The sequence below is a fragment of the Cibotium barometz genome, chromosome 53 (assembly GCF_041138505.1).
Source record: "Cibotium barometz isolate CiBa-2024 chromosome 53, ASM4113850v1, whole genome shotgun sequence".
Classification (NCBI taxonomy): Eukaryota; Viridiplantae; Streptophyta; class Polypodiopsida; order Cyatheales; family Cibotiaceae; genus Cibotium; species Cibotium barometz.
The window spans coordinates 21,485,649-21,508,175 of record NC_141098.1 but is presented as its reverse complement, the minus strand read 5'-3'; the positions used below and the strand labels follow the sequence as shown (position 1 = coordinate 21,508,175).

The 22,527-nt window shown below is 44.2% G+C and overlaps 1 protein-coding gene across 1 annotated transcript; it reads right to left on the bottom strand.

The window, feature by feature from the left end:
* Nucleotides 1–1,229: 1,229 nt before the first annotated feature.
* LOC147608401 (DNA repair RAD52-like protein 2, chloroplastic) lies at nucleotides 1,230–20,618 on the bottom strand. Its single transcript, XM_086789114.1, has 5 exons — nucleotides 19,944–20,618; nucleotides 19,472–19,701; nucleotides 1,987–2,024; nucleotides 1,750–1,844; nucleotides 1,230–1,620 (listed from the first exon to the last, which is right to left on the bottom strand). Exons 1-5 carry the CDS (start codon nucleotides 20,115–20,117, stop codon nucleotides 1,480–1,482), a joined length of 678 nt encoding a protein of 225 aa, XP_086645240.1. The 5' UTR covers nucleotides 20,118–20,618; the 3' UTR covers nucleotides 1,230–1,479.
* Between the last annotated feature and the right edge of the window lie 1,909 nt (nucleotides 20,619–22,527).

The following is a 22,527-nucleotide window of genomic DNA, read 5'->3' as shown; positions in this document are numbered from 1 at the left end:
TTTTATGTCAAGTAAAGACAATTTTTATGTGGGGAAACATTATAGGCTGTAAAAAATATTGAGAACCTTCTCCAATAGCCAAGGTGATTAGTGATGCAATTATAACCTGAGACTTTTTAAGTCAAAATCTAACCAAGTGTATAATACAAGGTTAAGCTAGCAGGCAATTTCTGTCTACACTCTATTGTCATCCCCAATAACCTCTTTGGGCATGGGCATAGGGCATCAATGTTAGGGTAATGATAAAATGGTCCCTCTCTCAAGTGCAAAGCATTGGCACGGCTCGGTAGAATTGTCAAATGTTATGGTCTCTCTTCCCACTCAGCCATAAAAGCATTCAACTTTAAAAACACACCCTTCAGTAAATCTTCATATGCTCTCAAAATGCATTCATTGTTCCCATTAACAAGGCTGAGTACTGAAGTCATGCTGGTTAAAGCTAGGAGGGGTTGCTCTCTCTCTCTCTCTCTCTCTCTCTCTCACACACACACACACACACACACACACACACTCTCTCACACACACCAAAGACTCCTTTGACATGTAAAATCTGCTACACTTTAAGCCAAACAGTGTTCTAAAGTCTGTACTACCTTGAACATTCTTCATAATGTAAACATGTGTTACCCCTGAGACTCAATTAATGAGTTACTCCTCTCAATTCACCGTCCACCTTGGCAGATCCTGTCCCTCCTATTTTTCAGGGTCAAAAAGAAAATTTAGAAAGTTCTAAATGTATAGCTCTCTTTCAATCAGCAATACCTTTTACATGACATCATATATCAAGCTTTATTCTCAACTTAAATTACCCTATAGTGCAGGGGTATGAGCATGTGTGAGCATCATATGCAGGTGAGTGCATCTGTACATGTCCATATATGCAAGCATCTAAAGGCAAATGTATGTGCATTGACTTTCTGCACCCTTAGCAATGCAAATGGCAAACATGGCACAGCCGATTATTAGTAACTCCTTCCACGATGTGCCTCTCTCTTTAGCAAAATCATCCATGTGTGTAAAGCAAATCCAGGTTCCCTTTCTCTTCCATAGAAAATAGGCGTTTCATGACGTTTCAAAAAAGTTTCATACAGATATGCCTTTAAAATTGCCATGTATATGCCTAAGTGAGCTTGACAACTATAATTCAGTATTAAAAACATACATTCTATCATACAATTCATGCATTGCCTGCTTTCAAATACTGACAAGAGCATAGATAAAAAGAAAGTTCAAACTTCAGACGTTTATTTGGCCATAAAATAATAGTGTGTTTTTTGAAACGTGTTCAAAAAACCAGGTATTAGATGCATTTCATTGCTACTATGATATCTTCAAATCATTTCCTACAAACACGTTATGTTAGGCAGGGTTGGATTGTATGTTCAATCCCCATGCAAGGGTATATTACCTAGATGCCTAACAGGTACCAGACCATAACACTTCATCATTCATGCCAAATCACAAATTGAGCCATCTTTATTATTCCTCTTCATGATGGAGATACAGCCCTAGTCCAAATCTAGCACATGCTCGTACAAAGGCCATTGCTTCTGCCTTCTGAGCAGGATCACCAGCTGTCGTCTCTGTAGTTAAGACTGTACTTGCAGCCTCACGGAATGCCTGTGCAGCGCACATTCACACTTGTTCAACGGACACACATGCAGAAAAAAATGAAATCAATGCTTCTTTGCCATTAGTTCACCACTGTGGAGGGCTAAGGAGAATCAACAATATGAACTTTCATTGTACCTCTCCATCAGAACCTCTTATTGTAACTCGATAAATAACTGTCACAAAGTTCCCATCAGCACAAAATGAGATGTCCCGCACTTCACCACACCAGCCTGCATACCACGATAGCACATGAAACTCCTCTAAAGAGAAAACATTCACTTTCTTTCCGATCCAAAATTGTCTAAACTAAAGAAAGTTGTCTAATTAATTTTAAATCCTTTCTCCAAAATCTTTCTTTACATGAAGGCCAACCTGGAGCATAGAAACTGAGCATCCGATTAGCATGATACCTGCAACATGTTGACATGAACGACATTGAGTCTGATATGACTTCCCAACAGAACAATAAGGCCAACTTCTAGTATATTTGAACAACAGTGATTCAAAATCCAAGATTAAAGAGATTCAACTGAGAAGTGTACAAGGTAGAAAAATTTAAGATTTAGAAAATCGATACATAGCTTGCACGTCAGACCAAAGATGTGTGGGCCCATTGTGGTGTGCAGTTTGCACACTTCGTGCAAATTTCTACTTAATTAAGATTGACTAGTGAAAATCTCACGCAACGTTGGCAAATTAGGTAAGCCTTCCTATATATACTCCCAGAAGAGCTTATATGACAAAAGTTTCCTCAAGGCTATATTTAAAATGATACAACATAGGTATTTGTGTTGCCAAGTGCCTAGAGTGCAACCACAAACTAGTGGGGAGAAGAGAGAGAGAGATGATGATCAACAAGATAATCAGTACAAGCTTAAAGGAATTGAGGAAGTACAAGACATAGTGGAAAGCATGAATTCATTATAGACATAGGTCCCTTTAATAGGAGAGACCCCGTTACATATTCTAAAGCATATGCTACATATGATGCCACCACATATGCCTTTTAAGAGACTATTACCACACAAGAGACTTATTATACATGCTAGTTGTTGTTCACAAACATTGGAACCACTTTATTTAAGGCTTACATTCAATGCTAGTTTACTCAACCACCTAGCACTTGTTTATTCCCATATTAATCACTATTAATATTTAACAATTTGCAACGATTTGTTTACATAAAATGTAGGTAATGAAATGTTTTCCTATTTTTGCAAAAATACAATCATCTGCATATGACTAAAAGTAAACAGAGATAATCACACATCTTATCAATCTCAATGGGTTGTACACGTAAGTCTTGAAATGTCACATATAACCGGTTTGATCGTGCAACTCACAACAAGGCCTTCTTTATACCTTTATGTTAGTGAGCATGAAGCAATCCACTTTATCCTTTAGAGCTGTAGAGAGAGAGAATATGAAGAGTCGACACTAGATTGGTTCCCAATCTACCCACTTAAGGACTGAAACAGGCCTTCATAAGGGTTGTGGCACAACAACAATTTCTCACATAAAACCTTGAGAAAATCTGAAAATAAACAAAAAAGAGAGAGTAGAGAGAGAAGACACCACACTAGGGGTCGAAATAGCCTTGGGCCGACCCCCCCCTCCGAGTTATATTAGATAAAACTCCTTGGAGGAGTCTTGAGTATAAATTCTTAGAGCTAGAGAGCTCTCGTCATTTTACATATCTCAACAATGAGAGAATAGCTGAATTTATAGTTCTTGCCTAAAAGCACTTGAGAAAAGCACTTTAATACTCACTTATAGTCCAAAAAGCATCTTTTTAATAATAAAAGCTCTTCTCTTTTTAGTATTTAAAAAGCTTTTAATCTTTTGCTTTCCAAAAGCTAGTCACATCATTCCAAGCCTATAAGGTGACCTTGCATTGCTATCTTGCCACGTGTCAATGCCACGACATTTTTTTTTCCCAAAAGCCTTTTTTCTTTTTGGAATCTATATTTTGATGCTTCGGTGACAAGGACCCCCTCCCGCAAGGAGTAGTACTTGCTTTATTGCTTTGGACAACTTCTTTACAATGCAAAAAGCTTATTAATGACGGTTCACTGAGAATTGCCAAACGCAAGGACAAGGTTGGTATTAGGTTTAATCACAAGGTTAAACAAGAGTGACTAGCAAGAGGGGACATGAGATAACTCAAAGATTAGACACACTTAATCATTATGATAATGGTCCTTTTCTAGAAGAGACCCCTCTTTACAAGGTGCATACACATGTTGCCACCACATGTCACATGTCAAACTATGATACCAAGTGTCCCTAAGAGATGTCACCTACATACATCATTGCTTACCTAAGATTCTCTTAAAAGGTTTTTTCCACACACAAAAGAACTACACACTAGCGGTTATTCACACACACTAGAACAACTTTATTTAAACCTAGAATACTAAGTAAATAGGTGCCAGTTTACACAACCACCTAGCACCTCTTTATTCCCACATTAATCAATATCAATATTTAACATTCATCATGGATATTGTGGCTAGTGAAACCGGCCTGACGGGCGGTGAAACAAACACTCGCACATAAAACACTTCAACACCATTGAGGACCTAGAAAAGGAAAACAAACAAAGGGAGCTAGAGTGCTCCTGCAATTAGTACACGGACACCGATTGGTCCCAAATCGCAGTGGCGCCCCTTGCGGTATTTCTTTAATTGATTATAAGAGCTTTGATTACAATATAAGGCTGGGAACTCAGCCGTCACAATAGAACTCCTGAAGCCTGCAAAGAACCTGCATCATGGCTTCCAATCCACACGGCATCCCCAAACAAGTCCAGCCATTGTTCATATCAAAAGACTCTCTCACATTGAGTCTGCATACAGAAGCTTTCTCCCATGATCAAGGCTGCCACAACCATCCATAGCCTCTCACACTATGAACAGCATCATACCCTGACACATCCAGTGCTTCTGCATCACAACACAGACTCCCAAACTGTCTCTCAAAAGAGTATCACAGTACAGCATACCATACAGTCGACACACCTGTACAAACCCTCTCTACCTTCCAAGGGTACTATCCATCTCTGTCATGGAATTCCATGTCCCCTGTCCAATCAATAGCAAGGCTGTACCAAACATGTGTCCAGTCCTGTACCTTCTGCCTGCATGTGACCTATCTCCTGGAGAAACCCAAATACATGTTTCCTCGAGAAACCTACGACCTGTTTCCACATGAAACCCTTAGGCCTGTTTCCCTTTGAAACTTCTGTCCTGTTTCCCATACATCTAGTTACCTGTTCCCTCATGAAACATCTGGCAACATAGAGATGCCCATAACTGTAGGTCCCACTGTTCCTTTCTAGCAAGAGAAAACAATCTGCTCTATGAGCACGCAGCCATGCGAGCTTGCATCACTCCCATGCCAAGAAACATAACCAATTGACCTGTACTTGCAGCCAAAAACCCAAGCACATAGCTGAATTTGCAACCAAACAAAAACAGCCCATAAAACTGTCCCAAAACAGTCCTGAATCCAAAGCAAAGAGAAGCTGAAAGTTCCATCAGATGAACGCCATCGATGAGATGTCTATGTTCAAGGAAAACCAGCCCTTGTTCACCTTTGTGTCCAAAGAAACCAGCCCCTTCCCGCTCAGGAGAAGAGTACACCTGAACCTGCAGTCGTACAGCTGCCACGTGGACTGTACCTGCAGCTGTACCTGACTGCGCCGCTTGTACCTACAGACAGCAGCCTGACCTGCCACGTGGACTGTACCTGCACCGCCTGAATCCGCACCTGCAGCAGCCTGACCTGCGCAGCCTGTACACGCTTGTACCTGCACAACCAGAACTGTCCAGCGCCGACTGCAGCAGAACTGTTCCACAGCGCCTGTTTCTGTCCTGTCCGTACAGCTGTCCGTACAGACCTGCATGTATTCTCCTGTGCGCAGCCAGCATGCAGTCCACTTCTACGCAGCCACCCAAAAAGCACATGCGCCTCATCAAGAGAATAGGCGCCCCTTTCTGCCTGCCAGCCCCCCCTTTTTCCCAAAAAGCACACGTGGCCCCAAAATAGCATAAGGGCCACGTTTTTCTTTAATGAAGGGCTTTAAACCTGATTTTAAAGGTTTTTAAAACCTTTTAAGCTAAAATCTCTTTGCCCCCCTTCACACTTGGGGTTATCCACATATGGGCTCCCTTTTTGACTCCAACCTGATGCCATTCACACTGTCCACCATGTCCCCGTGCACACCTGCCTCTTGTCCGGAGAAAAACATAGGGTCGTGACAGCTAGAAAGCCTACTCATCATGGACTATGTTTGCTTTTTCATCTGGATGCTACTTCTGGAGATATAAATAGCAAAGTTTGCATAGTCTTCACCAGCGTTCAGCTTTGAAAGTCTCTTCTGACACTCTTCGATGTAGTATCTTGACTTGTGGCTGTAATGGGAGGCGGACGCGTGTATTGGAATCGTATAAATGTGAACAAGATTCTGAGTGTCAATCACTTGGAAGGGTCCATAACATCGAGTAGAAAGCTTTGGATATGATTCCTCTCGTCCTGGCCTCTTCCGAAGCCTAGCTTTCTCAAATTTCAGCAATACCCAATCACCTTCCTTGACTTGCATGTCTCTTCTATGCTTGTCAACAGCTCTTTTATGCTTATCTTGTGACCTTGCAATGGCTGTTCGCACCTGAGCAAAGGCTACATCCAAGTCACGCACATACTCATTAGCTGCAAAAATCTCATCCTTTGTACGAAGGATGGGATCATGGGTGGCAAGACCACTCTGCCATAAATAATCTCAAACGGGGCCTTTCCCGTGGAGGTATGAATTGTGTTGTTGTAGGCAAACTCTACAAGTGGAAGATACTTCTCCCATGCAATCTTTTGACCTGCCACATAACACTTCAACAAATTCAACACGGCTGAATTTGCAGCTTCACTTTGGCCATCCGTTTGGGGATGATAAGCTTATGAAAACTCAAGTTTAGTGCCCATGTTATTAAATAAAGCCCTCCAGAAGAGGCTCGTAGTCCTGAAATCTCTATCCCCAACAATGGACTTAGGCATACCATGATGCTTGAAAATGTTAGCAAGAAAAAGCTTCAGCATATCAACTTTAATAGTTTTCTTGAGACGGACAAGAAGTGAGCTTGCTTCTTCATGTGCTCCAACTCAGCCCTCAATGCATTGGGCTTTTCCTCGTGCATGGGTTCTTTACCACGTGATGGCTGTCCCATGTATGCACTGTCATAGACTCTCTCAAGAGGCTTATGCCTTCCATGCAATGCATCGGAATCCCGTGAAGCACTTGATTGGCCCCTCGAATTCGGCACTTCCAATGGGTTGTCTTGGCTGTCCATTGAATTAAGTGTTCGTGCTTCCTTCCGATCTCAAAACTCTGTGTCTCCTCTTGAGAAAGAGAGACGACCGGGCTCTGATACCAATGTGACCGCTCCCTACAGGAGGCCTACAGATCAGAAGACAATATACACATATTTAGAACACTTAATTTAACTGTTATTAAACAATGGAAACAACATCAGCAACACAAATACTGAAAATGCTGCAAATACAAATGACACCAGCACTGGGGCCGGAAAGGACCGGCCCCCCCCTCAATACTTTTTTGTATTTCTTGGAGTATTTATATTTGTCTAAGTGTCACGGGCCTGACTGGCCAGATTTCTCCACGAGGGAGTGAAAACAACCAAATAAAACTGGTTCAAGTCGATGAAGAGGTGTTGGTCGGAGTAGCCCCAAATCACAGGCTCATTCCCACCTTCACTGGGTGGACACCTGCCTTTCACTGGTCTTCCGGGACCGTGCACCAACAGACACGCCCGTACTAACGCAGGCCAAGGGTACACTGCGGAAGGAACGTGGCTTGGTATGAGTCTAACCTTCACTGGCTCTCAGAAGCTCTGAGAGCGCGGTTAACAACACCACAAAGGGATAATACTGACCACACCAGGAAGAACATTCTTGAGCATGGCCAGTATATACATGCTTTGCTCCTGCACTACACAACTTAAAGCATTCTTTGAATTTAAATTTGCAAATTTCAGATTTATACAAATGAGAAAATATGGAAGCACCTCGTACGGTGAGTACAATCCAGATACAACCGGTACAATTTGTAGCAGGTACAATCCAGCACATCAAGAACTTCACATGTGTGCAGGTACAACAGATACTGTTTGTACAACTGGTACAATGAATTCAACAGGCAAGTACAACGGGTACATATGGGCAACCAACAGGTACACGTGGGCAGCCAGCAGGTACTGGTCACGTACACATGGACAGCCAACAGGTACAACAGGTACACAAGTAGGTACAGGCGTGGGCAGCAAGCACATCAAGTACTACAGGCGGGTACAACAGGGCTGTGTGACGGGTACTGCAGGGCTGTAAGGCAAGTATAGCACATACAGGTACAGCAGCTCAATAGGCGGGTACAGCCAGCAGCAAGGAGATGGGTAGAGCAGCTGTAAAGAGGCGATGGAGAAAGAGGCGATGCAAAGAGAAAATCCACCAACCTCACACGTGGGGAATTTCCAAAAAGAGTCCATGCAAAAGCCTTTATTTTTAAAGGTTATAAAACCTTAATACCCATTCAATACTATGGGCACCCACACTAGAAAATGTCCAACCCCTTTTTAAAATGTGTGCGAACACATTAGTAAGTATTAAAGTTAACCATAGTTTATGGATTTTACCTTTTAAAAAAGGCCAAAATGAAAATACTTACCACCTGTTCACATGCCACACCACCAAGTCAGCAAACAGCATTCCACGGTACACTGGGAGCGTCCCCGTCCAGTGTATTGGCACAACATAGCAGGCAGACACACGCAAACAAGTCATGCAAAAACAAATTTATGCATGCAGGCATAAATGCATGTGCACAAATAATGGACGAAATCTCCCTTTCATGAAACTTGTACAAGAGGTTCCTGTCGAGCACAAAACTGGCGCGACAAATATAAATAAATATGTCCTGGTCTTCCTATGGAGTGACAGTCCCATAGGTAAGACACCATCCTGGCCATACACGGGTGGCACCAACAGGCTCCCGTCCATACAGCACGAAGCAATTCACACACGGGTGACACGAAACTGGTTCCCGTCCATGTGACGCAGCACTGGTCGCACACGGGTGGCACTGTCACGATTGTGACGTGTTTATACATCAGATTCTCTCTTCATTGTTGATTACTGTTGCAGATGCAAAGAGTTACCAGCAAAAGGGAACCCCTACCCTCGACTGGTTGCGACTCTTCGTCAAAGGATGTACCTCTTCATCGAATAGCCACATCTCTTCGACGAATGGTTGTATCCCTTAGTGAATGGTTGTGCCTCTACATCGACTGGACACATCCCTTAGCCTAAAAGTTGTACCCTTTCGTCTAAGGTCATGTCCTTTCATCAAAGGACATGCCTCTTCAAATGTGTCTCTTCATCTCTTATATAAGAGACCTATTGTACTCAGTTTAATAACAACAAGTCAATTCAATCTTGTCTCAAGTGTTCTCCTGAAGGTTCTTGTTCTAAGTTAATTACTTAAGTAGTAATTAGTACACAATATGCAGGATTAACCACATAATCCTCACAGTGGTATCAGAGCAAATTTTTTTCCTACCCGTGGGTTGTGAAGCCCTCACCCTCTCCGCGGCACTCCCTCATCCACCTCTCCTCTCGGTGTTGTATGGAAGAAGCAGAGCGATGGCGGACTTGGCGTGAATCTTTGCTTGTAGTAATGTAAACAAGTACACAAGGTCTCACACCCATATACACGTGTTGTGTGTATCGCAGAGAGGGATCCCTTGCAGTATTTCCGGAATGCTCTCCCTCCCTGCTGCCGGTGGCGTTCGCAACATGGGAAACTTCCCCCTTTCGATGCTGACTATGGAGCCCCCCCTCTCTTCGCCTTGGTTGCTGCCAACGGGCGCCCTAGTATGCTGAGCGTGGCTGAGCGTCACCTCCACTCCTACTTGGTGTGCTACTATATGCAGTGACTGCAGCGACCCATTCGGTGATTCAGCGAAGCGTCAACTCCACTCGGCGACCCAACGTTCGAAGCGTCACCTCCACCCGGCGGCGACGGCCTTCGAAGCGTCAACTTTCACAACAAAAAAAAAACAACAATACACCACATTATTAAGTGTACTGCCACGTGGATTTCACAAAAAAAAAAAAACCAAACAAACGTGCGTAATCGGCTGGGCGTGCGCTGGCCGCCGATTGGGATTCGCTGGTGTGAACAGCCAACCTGGGCGACTCGAAAACCACCACCCGGCTGTCAGGATGGCGCCTCGTTCTTACTCGCCTCCTTCTCTCCAGCGAATAGGCGCCCTGCTTCTTCGTGGCTGTTCGTGGGTTTTCCTGGTTTTGCCCACACCACATCTCTTGTGTGCTCTCGCCCCCTACGTGCATGCGTCATGGACCACTTCCCGGAGGAACCCGACATGCACATCTCTTACCTAAGTTACATCGACGAGCTCCCAGAGGCTGTTCTTCCCGAACACAGCCCTCCTCGTGCCTTCACTCCGGATTCAGTGCCACTACCCGCCGATGTTGGGTGGATTCCAAGTCTTTCAGCCTCTCCAATCCCAGCATCCCCGGCCTCTCAGGTGTACCGTATTCATGTCAGCAGCCCGCATGTGACCGAACCCGACACTTGGGCGATTTGGACCATTTTCCTCACCTGCGAGCCCCTGCATCTTACTCATTTCGAGTATTTTTTATCACGGTACCCGCAGCTGGCACACTTTCTGCCCGAGTGCAGTGTGGATGGCTTACGCAATGTCTCCTCCACGCGCCCTCCTGTGACATTTTACTGCGAGATCTTCGTCCCCGACTATACTCCATTATCTCCAGTACCCAGTTCTTTGGAGGAAGCCAATGCAGTAACTTCGGAGGACGATCCCGACGAAGTGGAAGATCCCGACTTCGCATACGAGGACCTTATTACTGCCTCTCCAGCAGCTGTTCCTTCCATTCTCCATTTCGGGTGGACCTTTCCGGCTTCACCACAGTACTCTCTCTGAGTGCTTCAGATGTCGACGTCACACGACAACGTGCCACCCGCCGATCCTCAGATGGAAGCCTTGCTGATGACGACTCTCCAACAGCAGATGGAGGACTTACAAAAGGCATTTTTCGACGGAATGGCATCAATGAGGTCCCAGATGGAAGACATGCAGCAGCGGCACCAACCGGGATCCCGGAAGTCCCAGCGAGCGCATCGTTCGCATTCTCCACAGTCATCATCATCATCCTCGGTGGGCCAGCAGGACGATCCCTTACCTCCGCCCGATCCGACTGCCGAGGTAGATAATGCTGAACTTAAACTTTTATATAAATTAATGACCACAGCACAAACACGGAAGATGGACATCAAGTTACCCGAGCCCTACAATGGCCGCCGTGATAAGCGGTTAATCGATCATTGGCTCTACAAAATGGAGGTTTACTTCTCGAATACTGAATTGCCCGAGAACAAAAAAGTAGCATTGGCCAGTACCCTCTTGAAGGATACCGCCTTCCTCTGGTGGCGACGCAGGATTGCAGATGGCAAGTCTACTCCAACGTGGGACAAATTCCGGCGTGCTCTTCGCAAGGCTTTTGAGCCTGCAAACGCGAATTTTCATGCCAGGTCTTCTCTCCGCCGCCTGAGTCAAACTGGCTCCGTGGCCGCGTACATCTCAGAGTTCCAAAAATTGGCTCTGGAGATAGAGACACTCAACCCCTCTGACCAGCTTCACAGCTTCATTGACGGGCTTGAACCCACAATCCAAGACGAAGTCCATAAGTATAATCCTGCCACCCTGGATGAAGCAATCTCGTATGTCGAGCGCATCAGTGATTACCGGCGTCCTCCCAGGAACCTTTCCTCCGGCGCCCGTTCCTTCCAGCGGAATCGATCCAATGGGACTAGCCAACCTCAGCGTCCTAATTCTGGACAACCCAACTCTCGGCGACCATATTCTGGACAACAGTCCTTCCGGCCGCGATTTTCCGGGCAAACTTCTGCGTCAAATGCAGGATCCTCTCAGACCGAATCCTCTGGCAGCAGCAGAAACCGAGATCGGTCTCGACAGGACCGTCGCAACAATGATCGGCGCAATTTCAAGCGAGAACCCTCTTCAGGACAGCAAACCTCTTCATCAACTGCCCCTTCATCCCAACCTAGTCGCCCAGGCCTCTGCACAATTTGTTCTGGCGATCACCGGTGGTATGAATGCCCTCAGCGTCCTAAACCCTCCAACACTCGGCGCAATTCTCAGGTGGACGGTTGTCACCATGCTGATCATGACCCGCCTCCTGTGAAAGACAAGAACAAACAGATGGCTTGTTCTGTTCGCGTTTCAGAGTTTGTCAGTACCCTGATGCTTAATGGCCAAAGTACCAACCCTGCTCCGGTGAATCTATCCAAACAGGTCCTTAGTCTTCTTGGCTTTATTGGCGACCATCCCATCAATGTGCTGGTGGACAGTGGCTGTTCCACTAATTTTGTGGGCACTTCTTTGGTTCATAAGCTTCGCCTACAGACCCGACATTTTGTGGATGCTTTTCAAGTGGAGCTTGCTGATGGTTCCTTCCTTAATTGTAACCAAAAGGTGCAACAACTCCAGTTCCAGATTCAAGATTACCAGGATCACCTTAATTTTTCAGTGATGCCGTTGTCACATTATGACATGATATTGGGACAATCTTGGCTGTATCGATATGATCCGGTGATTAGCTTTCGTTCCCATTCAATCCAATTATATCATAATGGTCGAGAGCTGGAACTTCATGGCCTTTTCAGTGCCAAACCCATCACCATTGTTTCTGCCCTGCAAGTCAAACGTCTCGTTCGCAAACGTGACAGTGCAACATCCTTGGTCATGTTACGGGAGATTGAAGCAGAAACCAGTGAGCAATCTCAAGCCTCGTCATCAACTACTGCTTACTTGGAGCAACCCTTCTTCAGGCCTTTTCAGGATTTGTTTCCGAATGATCTTCCGACGACATTGCCTCCTCGTCGTCCTGTGGATCACCCGATTGATCTTATCCCAGGTCAACCTCCTCCAACCCGAGCTCCATACCGTGTTTCTTACTCTGAATCTCAGGAGATACAAAAGCAATTACAGGAGTTGCTGGACAAAGGTCACATCCGTCCCAGCAAAAGTCCTTTCGGAGCCCCGGTTTTACTGGTCAAGAAGAAGGATGGATCAATGCGGCTTTGCATTGATTACCGAGCTCTCAACAAGCTGACAATCAAGAACAAATTTCCTTTACCTCGCATCGATGAATTGTTCGACCAACTGCTTGGTGCTAAGGTGTTTTCCAAGATTGATTTAAAGTCCGGCTATCATCAAATTCGTATTCGTAATGGTGATGAATACAAGACAGCCTTTCGGACAAAATATGGCCATTATGAATTCTTGGTCATACCTTTTGGGTTAACCAATGCCCCGGCCACTTTCATGACCCTGATGAATGAAATTTTTGGGCCATACTTGGATAAGTTCGTGATCGTTTATCTTGATGATATTCTGGTTTTTAGCCGATCTATGGTCGATCACAAAGAGCATTTACAGATAGTCTTCGAAGTACTACGCAACAATGTGCTGTACATCAACAAAAAGTGATCTGGCTCTCGTCCATGTGCCACCATAAAATTGGCCCTTTCATATGGGACATTGGCCTGGCCCCATGTGAACATGGCACAAATCTAGCCACTCTATGGAGTGATAGTCCCATAGAAGTGGCTCCAGAAATGGAGATGGACCAAATGGTGACATTTTGCTCCCTCACTTATGAGACTTGTAGTGTCTCTTGCTTGGGACTGTTTTGCTTCAGTATATTCAGCATAGTTTTCTCCATATCTCTCTCTCTCTTGCACTCTCTGTTCAGCACATTCTAGTGCCACTCTGCTTCCGCTCTGTGCACTCTTTCATGGTATCATCGCTCCCGGTTTAACAACCTCTTTGCTGCCCCAGATTCAGCACTGTTTTCAGCACCCTCTCCTCTGTGTTTTCTCTCAGATTTGCAGCCCTTTGCTGCTGCGTTTTCTGGACAGCACCTGCTGGTCTTTTCGCCTACAGATTGGCTTCATCAACTCAGCCATCAGGTACTTGTTGACCAGCGTTTTCTTTTCCACGTGGAGTTTGGGACATAGGTGGCTTGTTTTCTTCAGGACAGCAGCCTTCTGTGCTGCATTTTCCTCTCCAGTGGGATTGCTCCTTTGCAGAGGGGATCTGTGGTGTTGCAGGCTTTGGTGGCACTCTTGGTACCTGTGGAGGACACTTCTTCTTCAGAGTTTGTGCATTTTTTGAGATTGAGCCCAAGCTTTTGTGATGGCTGCACCGACTTCTCTTCATATGTTTGCTGAGTCTGCCAAGTTGGATGGTTCCAACTACACCCTATGGAAGGTGAAGGTGAAATCGGCCTTGCGTGGCGTGGATCTTTGGGATTGGCTTGTTACACCGGCCAATGCCACCCCTCCCACCCTTGCTTCCGGTGGTGCGACTCAGGCACAGCTTGATATTTGGCAGTCGAATGATCGACGCGTTTTCTCCTTTCTAATGTTGAACTGTCAGGATTGTGTTCTCTCTCATGTGCATACAGCAGATGCTGCACATGAAGTTTGGAAGGCTTTTGCAAATCTCTATGAGATTAAGTCTCCGGGTCGGATTTTGGCGTTGGAAAAGCAACTTATGAACTTATCAATTTCTGCCTTTCCATCTTTATCTGCTTTCATCTCTAAGATGAAAGATCTCCGGGATGAGCTGCTGTTTGTGTGTCATGTGCATCATAGATGCCATGGACAATCTCAGGGCTAGATCCAGAGGGGGCAAACAGATAAATAGTATGAACCAGATAGAGTCAGAGTGTGGAGCACAAGATATAGAAGTGGACAGGTTGGACTTGGAGAAAGACCAGGGGGCAGTCGGCTGAGTACAGGAGTTGTCGGCTGTACCAGGAAGCAAGGTGGCTGAAGGCGCATGATGACAAGGCAAGATAACCAAGTCGGCTGAGTTAATGTATTCAGAACTGGCCGACCAGCAGTCGGCCAGCTCCTACCTTGTCCAAGAATCCTATAAAAGGCACCACGTGCTCATAGAATTAATCATTCAATCCCACTAGGGGTTTGGATCCTTAGAGGTCCCATAGGGGACAGATTTTAGGGTTAACCACCTTTTTATGAAGGCAGCCAAGGGCTGCAAGATATGTACCTTTTTGTACCATAGTATATACTGAAATTCCAGCACTTCTCACTCTCTCTCTCTACTCTCTCTCTACCTGCGTTTTTGCATCAGAAGTTTTCCAAGAGTGTTTAGGGCTGAAAGAAGACTCCCCAAAGCTTCCGCGTGTTACATTGGTATTAGAGCATCAGGCTCAGCAAAGCTAAACGCTGAATCAGTCCCAGATGATGGTGTACAGGTCCAAGGTACAGGAAAGTACACGGATTCGAAGCCCAAGGCGAGGAGCACAGAAGCGGGAAGAACTCCCAGGAGGTTTGTTGGTGGTGTTCCACAGTGCCAGTTGGGGATGGCAGTTCCGTGAGCCAGATAGGTTCTCAAGTAACGGTCCCAAGGGAGGTTGATCCTCCAAGGGTGATGTGAGAGTGCCAGACTCAGTTCCAGGAAAGAAGACCAAGACGGTGTTCAGAGTCTGGGCAGGAACGGATGGTGGACTAGAGGAACCAGATGCATGGATCTTCATCAGAGAACAGAGTGGTTTGGAGAACAGGCCGAGTTTTCAGAGAAAGAGGTTTGCCAGGGTTTTCAGAGAAAAAGGTTTGCCAGGGATGGATGATGACAGAGGGACTTCAGGACAGGATTGGGATGATGACAGTCATCCAAGAGCAGGTTGGATTCCCGTCATCAAGTTTAGCAGAGGGGGATGTCATGTGCATCATAGATGCCATGGACAATCTCAGGGCTAGATCCAGAGGGGGCAAACAGATAAATAGTATGAACCAGATAGAGTCAGAGTGTGGAGCACAAGATATAGAAGTGGACAGGTTGGACTTGGAGAAAGACCAGGGGGCAGTCGGCTGAGTACAGGAGTTGTCGGCTGTACCAGGAAGCAAGGTGGCTGAAGGCGCATGATGACAAGGCAAGATAACCAAGTCGGCTGAGTTAATGTATTCAGAACTGGCCGACCAGCAGTCGGCCAGCTCCTACCTTGTCCAAGAATCCTATAAAAGGCACCACGTGCTCATAGAATTAATCATTCAATCCCACTAGGGGTTTGGATCCTTAGAGGTCCCATAGGGGACAGATTTTAGGGTTAACCACCTTTTTATGAAGGCAGCCAAGGGCTGCAAGATATGTACCTTTTTGTACCATAGTATATACTGAAATTCCAGCACTTCTCACTCTCTCTCTCTACTCTCTCTCTACCTGCGTTTTTGCATCAGATGGTGCGTTTTTGCATCAGAAGTTTTCCAAGAGTGTTTAGGGCTGAAAGAAGACTCCCCAAAGCTTCCGCGTGTTACATTGTGGCAAGGACATCTCCACAGAGGACATGGCTATTCGGCTGCTCTCCAAACTTCCAGAGAGGTTTGATGCATACTTTCAGTCTCTTGTTTCTTCTCCTCGTCCTGTTCCAGTTACTTGGGAGGAAGTTCTCCCCTCCCTTATGCAGATTGAGTCTCGCTTTGAGGAGCGGACTGGCACCTCTGGTGGCCCTGATGGAGCTTTGGCAGCACGAGATAAAGGGAAGAATCAACAAAAGAAAGGAAAAGGGGGTTCTGACAAGAACTCCAGGGATTCCGACAAGGATAAAGACAACAAATCTTCAAAGAATAAGAACATTGAATGTCATTATTCTGGCAAGAAGGGTCACAAGTCACCCCAATGTCACAAGAAGAAGCGTAATGAAGCAGCAAAGAACTCTTCCTCAACGGCAGTGTCTCAACCCAAGAAGGATGATGGCATTCTTCTCTTAGCAGGTACTCGGCGTATACTTGCTCTTGTGACTTCTCAGTCACGATCTTGGATTGTTGATAGCGGTGCTACTGCTCATATGACACCCCATCGAGATTGGTTCGAGGACTGCCAGATCAAAAAGATCACTCTGGGTGATTCTTCTTCTGTGCCAGTGCATTTGAGATGATGGATCTTGGCCACTTGCATTATTTTCTTGGCTTTGAGATTTGGCAGACCTCGAAGGGCATTTTCTTCTCTCGGCAGAAGTATACTCAAGAGATTCTCGACAAATTTTAGATGACTGGGTGCAAACCAATATCTTCTCCTATGGATATTGGTGAGAAGCTTTCTTCACTTGATGCTTCTCCAGGGACTGATCAAGGACAGTATCGGGTTCTTGTCGGTTGTTTGGTGTGATTGACCTACTCCCGATTGGACACATGCTTCGCAGTCAATTTATTGAGTTCCTTCTCATCCAAACCCGGTCAGCAGCATTGGCGGTGTGCTCTCAGAGTTCTTCGGTACTTGCGTGGCACTCTGGATTTTGGCATCTTTTATAGCCAAGGACGCACTCTTGTTGGATGGTTTGACTCAGACTGGGCTGGAGATCCAGATACACGGCGTTCGACCACTGGTTGTGTTTTTTCACTTGGGTCTAGAGCCATTTCTTGGAGTAGTAAAAAGTAGCCTACTGTGGCGCTTTCCTCTACTGAGGCGGAGTACCGTGCAGTTTGTTATAATGCATGTGAGGCGATATGGTTGCGGAGATTATTGGAGGAGCTCGGCTGTCCTCCTACCGGATCTACTCTTCTTTGGTGTAACAATCAGAGTTGCATCGCCATCACCAAGAACCCTGTGTTTCATGCTCGTACAAAACACATTGAGATTCAGTATCACTATGTTCCTGAACGGGTTCTTGCTGGAGATTTGCGTTTGGAGTATTGTCCTTCCACAGAGAATGCTGCAGATTTGTTCACCAAGCCGGTTTCTCAGGCTTCCTTGGCTCCTCATCTTCGGATTCTCGGAGTTTATTCAGCATCTGGTGCTGAGAGGGGGTGTTAGCACATTCATCCCCAGATTCTGCTCTTTTATGGTGCCCATTTGGTCCCTTTTGATGGCCCTTGCTTGTGGGCTGGCCACCCCTTTTTCTAGTATTTTTCTGGGATTTTTCCCAACCTTTCTGGCATTTTCCAGTCGGCCTTGTCCAGTAGCTCCAGTCAGCCTATTTTGCAGCTCCAGTCGGGCAGCTTCCCCCTACTATAAATAGTGGGTGCTGGCCTCTAATCTCTTATTCAGTCTTGTACATATTTTGCTCCCTCACTTATGAGACTTGTAGTGTCTCTTGCTTGGGACTGTTTTGCTTCAGTATATTCAGCATAGTTTTCTCCATCTCTCTCTCTCTCTCTTGCACTCTCTGTTCAACACATTCTAGTGCCACTTTGCTTCCGCTCTGTGCACTCTTTCAATTCTCACAATAAATGATTTCCCAAAGTAGATTTATGTGCAAGAAACAAGACAGTCCTCCCTTGAATGGGAACTTTGCATCGGATTGGACTCAGTGTAGGACGCAATCGCCAAAGTATACCAAAAACAGGATGTATACTTGAGTGAGCAAAACAAAGCTCCAAGATATGTGCACAACAACTGGAGTGCCTATGGATGCCTAATCCAAAAAGATCTCTCTCAGAGAAAGCCCCAAAACAAGAAACCAATACCTCAAACAAGTGATGACCCAGCTGATGATGGTGATGGAGAAATAGAGCTACCGAGAGGACGATGAAGGATGGAGTGCAGAGGCAAGGTCGGGCTGATTGGCAGGGCAGAACCGCTGAGGGCCGCCGGATCTGGGCATAGGATGGCAGGTTAAGGCTGAGTGGAGCTGCCACGATAGAACCTTTATGGATCCAAAGATGATTGAGGCCATTGCTTTGTGACCAATTCCAGTAAAAGTACACGGGCCATAGAGGATCAGGTATTTTGTCAGATCCAAGTTGAGCAGGCCTGTTCGAGAAGCTCTAGATCAGGGATCCAAACTTCACAAGAGCATTTGGGAAGGGTAAGTTCTATGGTCTAGGGATGAAGTTACAGTTCAGTTTCACATCCCATCCCTAGACTGATGGTCAAAAAGAAATCATGAACAAAAGAATGATCACCATGCTTTAATGTTACTATCAAGAGCATCAAGACTCTTTAGGAGTTCTTACCATTGTAGGAGCATGCCATCAATGACACAGTTCAAGCATTAACGAAGAAGAATCCCTTTGAGGTTGTTTATGGTTGTCTGGTCGTCAATCATCCAATGACCAAATCTCTTGAGACTTCCACTAGACACTACGGTGCAAATCGAGGGGTCCAAGACATGGACTAGATGTTGCAGCAGGTCCAGGAAGAAATGCAGAAGGCACAAACGAAATACGCCCAAGAAGCTGACAAGCATCATTGGGATAACGCCTTGAAGGAAGGAGATTGGGTGTACCTCAAGATCCAAAAGCAACGCCTCAAACAGTTTCTCACAATTTTTTGATGGAACTTTTAATAAGAATGAAAAATAACATTTCAGCCCCAAGAAAAAGCGTGATGGGCCCAAAGCTGACAAAAGCTAGGACTATACAGGTCAATGGTGTATCCAAATGATTGTTTTTTATGAGATTGGGGAACGTTCATAAAAGATTCTTTCAAAATTTTGACGGGAATAATGTGAGAAAAACTGATACTAAGGTTCATAATATTGTGATTGTGGCCCCTAATTTTTCTTAATTGACACAGAATTAAAAGGCAAATCTACAAATTATCTGGGCCCATTGTGCATGCAAATGGCAGGTTTTTTGCAAGTACTGCTTAATTAGGGCTCATTAAGGTTCCATTGAAAAGTTCCCACTGGAAAGTTCAATTCAATAAGTGAGAGTCGATGAAGGTTTTATGGGGTATTCAATGGAGATGACACATACCAAGGGATGTATTTGTGATGATCTCCACTTCCTGATCTGTCCTTGAGCACCTGATCAGGGACCCTCTTGTTGAGATCCCGAAGGATTTCTGCAAGCGGGCGCATCATGAAGGAAGAGCCTGGTGAGGAGGTGGCCTCCAGAGGGGCTGCATAGATTTCATTGGAACTGGCCAGCATCATCCTTCCACTCTGATCATCGCCACTTACCTTCATCATGGACTTGTTGGAGTTCTGAAAGAATGAAGAAGCAAATGGACTTAGGTATCATGATGATGATAACCATGACAATGATGATAACGATGATGCGAATGGTAATGCAACATGGCATGGTGATGATGATGATATTGTGATGACAATGATAACCATGATGATGATAGAAATGATAACCATAATGGTCACCATGCTGCTGATGATGACCATAAGCATGATGAATCATGATGATAAAATGGGACATTTGGATGCGAGAACATTACCTTGTTGGAGTTCTGAGAGAACAGAGAAGCACATGGATCTGAGTATCTCATGGGGACTGCAACATAGAATAATGTCGATGTTGATGATGTCAACCACGATGACGATGGCCTGTGCCATCTACTAGTGAATCCCATTGGCTTGGAAGAGAGGACTGCCATAGCTTGGCTATCCATGGAATATGTTTTTGTTTTGATATGAGCAGAAAACAACCCCAGGGAACAGAAGGGTATTTAAGGCAAAATTTTGAGAGGTGTCTAGAGCAGTGAATTGAAAAAAGGCAGAGATTCGAAAAACAGTATATTGGGGCTGAGATTTGGGAAGTACAGGGATAATTAGGAGTACACACAAGGGTGATTAGAAGGGAGATTTGGAAGGTAAGGGGTAATTAATGTAAAGATTGAGAAAAAAACCCAAGATTAGGGCAAAACTGGGAGATGAATGAAGGCTGGATTATGCACCGTGGCAGCCTTAATAAACAGAATCAGGGACAGGCCAAATGAAGAAAAGCAAAATTGATGAGAGATCAAACAACCCAATTTGAGAAGAAAGGCTGCAAGGTGAGCAGAAGGCAAGCTGATGGTGGTCTTTTCCGCACATGTCGAAAAACAAAAGGGGTCGGTGGAAAACCAAGAGAAGTTTGGCCTCTTGGAGTCTCATCATTTTGAAAAACCCCAGCGAAAGCAATGCAGACGAGTCACGCTTTGTTTGATCAGTGCCTCCAAAAAGTGTTTTTTCAACCCTTAAAATCAAAGGCAATGCTAAAACCTAACCTGGATTTTTGGCCTGAAAATCTCTCAAAACCATACTAATTCTTGGATTTATAACTAAAACATGTAAATTTCATCACTTTAAATTAAAAACAATATTGAGTTCTAACCGGGATTTTGGAATTTCAGTCCCAAAAATTTCACTACAAACTGGGTTATGTGAGCATTGGTCTACAAACTGGGTTATGTGAGCATTGGTCGTGATTCGTAAAGTAGCACCGTTTGTTTGAGCCAACACAGCCCCTTGTCCGACCACAAGGAAGAACAATTCATTAATGAAAATGACCCAAGACTGATCTGGAGAGGTACTAGATTTGAATTCACCCACTTCCCAACATGGATGGTGATGGCATTGTAATTTATATACCCTACAATACCCAAAAAAAAAAAATCTTTGAGGAGGGATTTCTCAACTTTGGCTATTATCCCAATACTTATCATTGTCTCTTATTTAATCGCATTCCCAAATTTAACTTATAAACATGTAACTCAGGTTAATGTTAACCTGAAGTTATACCCTAATAGAAGAGCCATCTCTTGGTGTTCCCGTGCATTTGCCAAACAGCTTGTTCACAAGCCAACTACATTTGCCAAAACATTTTGTTCACAAGCCAACAACTGCAATTGCCAAAACCAATTTGATTTTGAGCAGTGACTCTTTTGGTAGTCCCACTTCAACTAGTGACATTATGACATGGCACCAACTGCCTATATCCACTTTTTATGCACTCTCACAAATTCTTTGTTTTCTCTTTGGTAATTAATGTATAAATTTCCCTTGTGTGAGAACATGTCTAAAGCAAAAGCCAAGACCCCCCCCCCCCCCCCCGAGAGAGAGAGAGAGAGAGAGAGAGAGAGAGAGAGAGAGAGAGAGAGAGAGAGAGAGAGAGAGACGTCCCACATGCACAACTGTGAGAGAAATAGATGAGTTGCAAGACACCTGGACAAATGGTAGATAAAAGATGGTTTTATTGAATGAAAAACCTTACATTATCTTTTTTTTTAAAGAATATGATAGTGCATACTCCTTTGTTCCTTTTATGTCGACAAACCACACATAGGGGTTTTAGGCCATATTGAAGAAAGGAAAGTAAGTATGAATAATCAAGTTTCAGTGATGTGTTGTGTGTTTGGATCATGTGCCTTTGTTGGAACAATACAAAGCTATTGGTGAGAGTTTCATAGTGTCTTTTGTTTGAATCCTAGTTGATGCTAAATTCATATAGTAACTCCCTCCTCGTGTTTACAATACATATTTCTTTTTATAGCCATAAAAAAATGGTTGCTTACAAAAAAGAGGTGAGACCAACTTGCTCTAGAACCTCCCCTATTTGAAATAAACAACATTGATTAACAAAAGTTCATAATACTAAAAGAAAAAGTTCTTTTTAAAATATTTACTTTTAAAGAAATGATGTATCCTTAGCTAATTAAAGATAATTAAAAAGTAGAAGCAATTTATTGTAGAAGCAATTTATTTGATATTTTGACCTCCAAGTTTTGAATCAATGATAATATTCTAATGAATCAATTAACTTTGCCATACCCTCAAATACAATTAAGCACGTATGTGTACGCTTCATAATTCACTATTAAAAGTAAGTGAAAATTTTAGATTTTAGATATGAAAAAAAATAAATGTTCTATTTGAGAATATAACTAGAGAGAGAAAGAGAGTGCATTTAGTGCTTTAAAAAATAGTTTTGAAATTATATTATACAAATTACAAATATAGACTCAAAAACATTAAATTTTTAAATTCTGAAATTATATTTTACAAAGTACAAATATAGACTCAAAACTTTTATAGATATTT